Raw genomic sequence first — 8,085 nt, forward strand, 5'->3', positions numbered from 1 at the left:
CTGTCCAGCACGAAATGTCAGGAGGAAACTAGACACGGAGCGCCTAGTCTTTTCTAAAGCAGATGTGCAGCTCATCAAGTATGGGCTAGCCAGCACGTAGCTTTAGATGGCAATGATATGGAGCATCTAATAGCCTGAGTATTTGGTGATTTTGAGGGAAGATACAAACATAAGCAATTGGTGCTACACACTTGGTAGAATATTCTCGCTTCAGCTGATATGGGAGGCCAAAGTTAAGACTCCTTTTCTCGGGGGAAGGAGTTTTTTTCCTGGGCAAGAGATAGTAAAATTTGTTGGCTTTGGGAATTGCATGGAGAACCGGATAATGTTAAGCAAGCTGACCAAGCCAGTGTGATTACTACAGAACTGGCCACTAGTTTTGTATCAACTGACATTTATTGATTAAATTACCTTTTCACAAATAAATATGCACTAACATAAAAAGAATATCACATGAATAAATCTACACGTGCAAAAAAGACCCATCACACAAAAAAATCCACAGTCGCAAAAGAACTATTACTGTATAAGACATCAGAATATAGACACTACTTACTCGTGCAAACACACATCTAGCTCATGGAGAAAATCTTGTCGGTTAGGCAAACTAAGTATTACCAAATATTATCTAGTGGAGCGAATTGTGAATGGGGCAAGCACTTTACATGGCATACTAACATAGTGGGTACAAATCAGAAACCACACAATGGAGAGCGATCACTTTTTCACACCTCTGAACTCTGACTCTGAACTGTAGGAAGGGGGAATCACCTCCACAACGAGCAGGAAGAGAGAGGGAAGGGAGCAGGGAAGCAACCCTGTCTAACTAACTCATCACTCTAACGGAGAATTTTCCTCCCCCCATGATAACTTGGCTGCTGGCTGACCTGTAGAGTGCTGAGGTACGATGGCAGGCCCTTGTAATGCGCATTGCAGATTCGAAATCATTGTTTTATTTATTTGCCATGTCCGCGCCTCCTTGCGTCAACCGAGATTACTTTCCCTTCAAGTAGCTGATTCATAATACCTTGAGAAGCCCATCATGGCAAAACAGAGTAAAACCTCTAAATGATCATCCTAATCAAGCCATCATGAAAACCCAAAAGAAGGAAATATAGTCAAATGCATGCCCCACAAACAGTCCACCCAAACCTGAAGACATTCCACAGAGAGAACAACTTACTTTTCAAACTTGACGACAAGTAATTCAAAGCACTCTTGGCAGCGGGATGCATCATGCATCACGCATTCCTCCATGGAATCAGTTTTACAAAAAATGCATGGCCTCAACCTTGCCTTACTAATAAACATGAATAAGTATCAGATACCAAAGACTTAAAAAAACAAAACAACAGAAATGGTGAACCATTATTCTCATATTGCAGCAGTTAATTTGGGAGCAAATGCTCAGTAAAAACTTGTAAACTCAAAAAACTCAGGGAGCTCTTTTAAGAGAGAGATCCCATATCCCCTAACACAACCTATCCTAACATTTATGCATCATTTCTCCTGCTATGTACAAGAACATGCTGAGCAAACGATCCTCATTTGTCACAGCACAAATAGATTGAGCTACTGCATACAACCCAACTGGCATTCCAGTGATGTATGCCTTGATGAGGCCTGTGGGCCTGATAAAATGCAGCCCTTCTGTGTACAACAAGGCTGCAAGCCTGAAAACAATCATGCCTGTAATCAGGCACATCATTTGCAGGTCAAAACAAAGCCTGGAGCATCTGAGCGCATCCCTGCAATAGTTCGATAGACATACAACCTGTTGACTTTGGCATTCCCACCTTCCTCATACAACCTGTTGGCTTTGGCTTCCCCACCTTCCTCATCTTCGATTATTTCCACATTCAAAGATGGCATTGCTTTTGCCAGAGAGAGAGCACCACTCACAGTCACAGGGCATGAAGACATCCACAATGACCTCATGGACTCATATTTATGCACATCAAAGAGGAGAGCAGGATCTCCAAATGGACTGTCAAGGATCTCCAGCTTTTGGAGCTTGGGACAGCCCTCCAGGATCTTCTGCATGCCTAGGTCACTCTTGCCAGCAAAGGCCACCGAGAGCATCTCCAGCTGCTTGGCATGCATTCCAATGTAGCAGAAGACCTGGTCTGTCAGTAGGCCAGAGAGAGAGAAGCGTCTCAAGCCCTTACAGCACTTGACAATGGCTCCAAAGCCCTCGTCCAGAGGCTCCTTCGTGACATGATCAGGAGTCTTGGGAACCAAAATGCAGAGGCGGAAACATGTCAGCTGTGGACTATTTTTGGCCACAGTGATAAGACCAAAATTGGTCATTTTCCCACAGAAATATAGCACAGATGTCAGTTTCTTGCAGCCCTCTGATATTGCCACCAACCCATCCTCTGAAACTGAATCTTGGCCTTGCCCATGCAGATCTGCAGGAAACACCCTTAACTCTTGAAGCTCCTTACAGCTTAATGCTATTGCTTGGAGTCCTCTGTCTTCTAAGTAATCAAGCACCTGTTCAGACAAACTCGTCCATCACTCATGAGAAGAAAAAAAAGTATGTATACACAGTAGCAAAGATGATTGCAAAATGCACCACAAATTGAAACAAAACTGTGCAAAAAATGTTTTCTTCAGACAAAGAAACTGTGATCTTTCTGTAAGAGAAACTGAAGAAATCCACTGTAGCTCCAAGTTCCAGTACTGAAACAGTGTAACCATGTAGCTTGTGGGACACACAGTGGTATCCTACACAGTCGCAGTTCTAGTAAATGAATCTCTATTTAGCAAGCCATTAACATCTACATCTGATTAAAGGTCTAAGATCAACTACAAGCAGTCTAGACCTTACCCACCTAATGGACCACTCACAATGTCCTTGGATATAAACACTCCAGAATATCAGCTTCACAATTGGACACGTTTAGATAATGAATCAAGCAAACAAAAATAAAGTGCCTCATAATTTAGCTGAAGATGCAATTTCTGATTTCGGATAACAAGAAACAGTGATCAAATCTATCCATTCTTAAGAATCGGAACCTAAGCTGTTTCAGCAGTTGCAATCCTGGTCAATTTTAAGTGAATCGTTATAACATTTTGCACACACATCATGTTTTCAATCTTTGAAAAACACAAAGCTTTGAGGAAAAGAGTTCATACCCACAGGCGTTGTAGTTTGCAGCAGTTGCTGATGAGTTTTACCAAATCATTGCTCTGAATAGAACTGGCATAACTCAAGTTGAGGGAGGTTAGATTATGGCATACTGGAAGGAGAACTGGGAGACAAAAGGAAGCTACTTCACAGAAGCCTGATAGACTTTGCAAACTCTTGCATTGTGAAATGACCCTTTCAAAACTCCTTATAGGTACACCTTCCGGGGCAAAGAGTGAGCCTGTACCAAGGTCAGTGAGCTGTGGAGCTTTTGCTAGAAGCCGTTGAAGCTGCTCAAATGATACTGCACTATTTACTCTGAGGAGTGTCAAGGAGGTGCATCTGGCAACCAGTCTCTCCAAGGCTTCAGCGTTGACTGGACTCACAGTACAGGAAAAATTGAGAGAAACAAGGGATGTGAAAGACTCAGGGAAACAGCTAAGCCAATGCCCTCCAGTTTCTCCTTCAGTTTCTACAACGTTGCACTCCTGCAGCTCCAAGACTTGGAGATGCCTGCAACATTTTATTACCAAATTTACAAGAAAAATTAGAAGTCCTTTCCATCACATCTTTGTCAAATACTTATTCATCACTGTTTACAAATACAAACCCTTTCACTTCAGAGTTAATATATTGAGCAACACACTCAGCTCAAGTCTGTAAGAACTGTTCACTAAAGATTGCTGCTAGGCCTGCATTTCTTTGTCCCTAATTATTCATCACTGTTTACAAATACAAACCCTTTCACTTCAGAGTTTATATATTGAGCAACACACTCAGCTCAAGTCTGTAAGAACTGTTCACTAAAGATTGCTGCTAGGCCTGCATTTCTTTGTCCCTAATGGATGGTCAATGAGCTCTTTGGTCACTTTTACCCACAACAGTTAGGCTGCTGTATTTCCTTTCTTTTGTAGAGAATTTATAGATTATTGCTCAGAAATTCATTAACTGATGCAACAGCCAGAATGAAAAGAGTTGTCTTGTCTACAATGCTCACTCTAGAGCCAGTCCAGGAATCCATGCAAGGAGAATATAAACCAGTGAAACTGGTACAAGGTAGAGTAATAACCAATAGACCCCTCTCCCTAAAAGAACCATTGCTCACCACACATAGTAAAATAACACTCCTTATGGTAGATGAAAATGTTCGCATATCACAGCCTTCCCTCAAACACCTACAAGAGGTAATCTCCCCAAATCCATGATTGGAAGGAGATTTAAAACCATCATATCAGCCAGCGGTCACTGTGGGCCTTTTTTGCCCCATCTTGCACACTCACAAGATACAGAAAAGAGAATGAAAATGCTGCCCTCTGAGCTTGCTCAAATGGAAAGTGGAAATCCCTGAAATACCAGACATACCTACATGTCTACTGGTCGGAGGGAAGTACACTGCTCAAAGCAGGGGTGCTACCTGGGATTGTATGTGAACTGGGCAACCTGTTCTAGCTTGGGACTGCCTAAAAAATGGCTGATTGAGCTGCCAGCCAGTCCACTAGGACAACCTGCTGATTGGATCAGATCTGACCTGGTCAGACTGCCACATGGCAATCCAACTGGCACATGATCCCCTGCTTGTACACTCCTGGTCATATCTCCTGCATCTCTAAGTCAGCAGCTATATGACCTGCTGATAAGTCATCCGGTTCAATGTTGGTCACACAGCATCCAAGGACGTAACTCGCCCACCTATTGTACAAAGCCTATTCCTGAGCATGCAAGAGGTCCAGTAGAGAACCATGAATAGGCTTGTCCAAGGCCATTGTAAGAGGTAGAGCCACTGATCTTTACTTTCCAGCACTGTCATCTCCACATACAAGACAATGCATCAATTAAGAAACCCAAAACTTTCCACAAACAGAGCCTCAAAGCAGCAGTTCAGCATAGCCTACATTAAGCAATGCATGATCAAGAGGGCAGAAATGATCTATGGAGCCTGATGAATACAGAAATATGCATGTGGAATGAGAAAATCTTCAAGAAACTCTTTCTTCAAACAGCCTCAAGAGGCGATTCTCCATCCACTTCAGGCTATGAATCCAAATGGCAAGGTGTGGGAAGCATTAGTCATGATTGGTGAGAGCTTAAGACAACCGATCACATTGCTCCAAAAACACAGGACGCTTTCTAACCTAGCTTCCAAACACATATAGTTCAAACCTTGCCTCCATGTGTAGGAGGTTGGCGGTTGCCTGCATCATCAAATCGAGATGCATGGAGAAGTGCACTTCATTTGCAAGTTTGGTGAAGATTGCTTCTCTTAGCTGGCAAAGGCTGGTTCCAAGAATACTTCCAACACAATTGACAAGTTGCAGTATTACAAGTCAATATTGCTACACCATCCAGTGTATTGAAACAGAAATTCGGAGCCTTGAAATATATTATGCAGTTAGTGAAAGAAACCCTCTAGAGCAAAGTTTGAGACACCTGCCTTTACAAGCATCTGAGGGACCCCTGAGACATTAAGTGAAAAGTATATTGGAATATGAGTCACACTAGAGCTTGCAGAGGTAAACTAGATGGAACTAAGACTTGCAGCCTGCACACATGAAGTAGTAGGTTGAAATGAATACAACTCATGATTAAGCAGATAGAAACTGATGACGAAGAGATGCCACATTTAAGTGCCCAATTTCCTTTCATAATCTACACATACATGGTAGCATGTGTGATAAACAGTGAGATTGTCTACTATACTACAAAGTTTTCATTACCGTCATATCAGGCACAGTGTACTCAGTCTGTGAGCTGCATCTGCCTCTTGAGATTACCAGTTACATATCTGCTGGAGTTCATCATTTCTGTGGGAGTTTGATAGGGTTGGATTTCCTTTTTGTGGAAATTATACAAGGTTTGACATCTCGAAGGCCAAAACCATGCAAAAGCTGAGAGACTTCTTTTCATCAGTTGTTCTTTAAGGCTAAAATCAAACATCCCATGTACTACAAGCTAGTCCAAAAAGCAACATGGAAATCAGACAATGTACAGACACAAAAGTTCCTTTCAAGTATACCTGCAGTTGGCGGCAATAGGAGCCAAACCACTGGTGGTGAATCCATCACATGTTGTGAGAACCAAGGAGCGGAAATGAGGGAATTTGCGAGAAATCAAGCTGAGACAGTCATCAGTAATCACCATCCGCTTCAGCCGAAGCTCTTCAAACCATGGATAGGAATCTGCCAACGCCATTACCCATGTTTCTGCATAGGCTCCCCAGTATGCGGGGACATGGCCAAAGTCTGAAAACCTGGGCTTACCTTTAATACTGAGTGATTTGAGGTTCTTGAACCTGTTGGTAAGAAAGCATGGTGACACAGAGTAGCAGTTTCCAATAAATACACGCTGTCTGGTCAAGGCTTCCACATGGTACCAAGCTTTGCAAACCAGAGAAACAGCATTCCTGTCTCTGTGTGCTGTAATGAATGTAAGTACAAGTTCCAAAACTTCCTCTGGAAAGGAAGCTTCTTTCTGCCGCTTACAATTCTGCAACCTTTCCATATCCCGAGCCTTGGCCATAGAAGGACTATCGTCCTGGTGCAGCGGCAGGCACGATGCAAGATCTCCACAATTATTTTCGCTCTGCGTGAGGAGCATCTAACATCACAGCAATGAAGGCCAAGCAAAGTATGTCAGTAGCATTAACCTGCTTGGAAACCCGCCTTTGCTGCAGCAGACCGCCATGAAAACCTGGAGGAAGCTTTGTGCATGCCTTCTACATGAATCTCCGAATTGACACTTCTGTGCACCTAGCTAGAACTGTTTCCGTGGATGCGTTGAAGGTCTACTAGCAGCAGGAGCATAACCTCACTAAAGGTGGCTGCAACCCTCTGCAAGGGCAGGTTTGAACCCTACCTGTCTGCAGAGCGCATGATAGCATACCATACCAAGACCATTCTATATCAGAATTCAGCGATGAGATGAGAGGTCCATGACCTAAAACGATGTTCGGTGAGGAAGGCAAACATCCACAAGGAGAGGGGGGATTGTCATTCCCTTGGTTATAAGGGCATGAGTAGGGGGAGCTACAGGGATGATGTAGATGAAGATGATGAGGATGAGGGAGAAGATCATTCGATGCGCCGAAGGAAAGTGGTGACAGCGATGAAGAAAGAGAGGGGGGTCGGAGAGAGAGGGGGGGGACTGTGGCAGAAGAGAGAGGATTGATGTGTGCAGGGAAAAAGGAATGACGGGACTGTTTACCAGGAAGGACGTTCGTACTCCGTCGCCATGGCCCCTCCTCACTCTCTCTCCCCCTTCTCTCTCTCTCTCTCTCTCTCTCTCACAAAAAGGTCACTGTTTTCACTCTCGCTCTCTCTCTCTCTCTCTCTCTCTGTGTTTCTTCACTGCAGCTTGACCGAGAAGAAAAGCTCTCGATCAAGTGAAGACAAAAATCCGGAACAAAAGAGAAACCCTAGCCTCTTTCCACCCCCGCTGATGAGAGAGGCTCTCTCTCTCTCTCTCTCTCTCTCTTTGTGCCTCTTATCTTTCTCTCTCTGTTCTGCTGTTGCAGAGCTTATCGAAATGATGGGAGGTATGAAGTGCCCATCATGTGAGCAGACTTGTCAATGTGAGAGAGAGAGAGAGAGAGAGAGAAGTGTAGCAGGGGATTAGTGACATGTACTTGGGAGAGAGAGAGAGACAGGGGGGGGGGGGGGGGGGGGGGGTGGCTCTTCCCCCATTTTACATGCTGGCCCCTCCATTAATGAGGGGATGGGAAGGTCAGAAAAGGCAGATGGGTTCAGGCCAGAGGACCTGCTGATGAGGTGGATAAGGTAGAAATGCAAGTTCAGCATGAGCTGTAATACTACGTTAATCTGTGAGATTAGGAGCAGGACCTTAATCATGCGATTACCATTACTGCGTAACAACCCAAAAAGCCGTAATACAGTATTTTAGCGTCCCCCCCGCCTTCTCTCTCTCTCTCTGTCCTTAAAGTCAGAAAAGTCGCC

General features: G+C 43.9%; 1 protein-coding gene across 1 annotated transcript; it reads right to left on the reverse strand.

Moving 5' to 3' along the window:
* Positions 1-1,340: 1,340 nt before the first annotated feature.
* On the reverse strand, positions 1,341-7,705 carry LOC148028221 (protein AUXIN SIGNALING F-BOX 2-like). Its single transcript, XM_087689995.1, has 3 exons — positions 6,150-7,705; positions 3,145-3,649; positions 1,341-2,496 (listed from the first exon to the last, which is right to left on the reverse strand). Exons 1-3 carry the CDS (start codon positions 6,728-6,730, stop codon positions 1,705-1,707), a joined length of 1,878 nt encoding a protein of 625 aa, XP_087546121.1. The 5' UTR covers positions 6,731-7,705; the 3' UTR covers positions 1,341-1,704.
* Between the last annotated feature and the right edge of the window lie 380 nt (positions 7,706-8,085).

This window comes from Lygodium microphyllum, chromosome 12, assembly GCF_053477565.2.
Source record: "Lygodium microphyllum isolate KBCC chromosome 12, Lygodium_microphyllum_v1.1.10, whole genome shotgun sequence".
Taxonomy (NCBI): domain Eukaryota; kingdom Viridiplantae; phylum Streptophyta; class Polypodiopsida; order Schizaeales; family Lygodiaceae; genus Lygodium; species Lygodium microphyllum.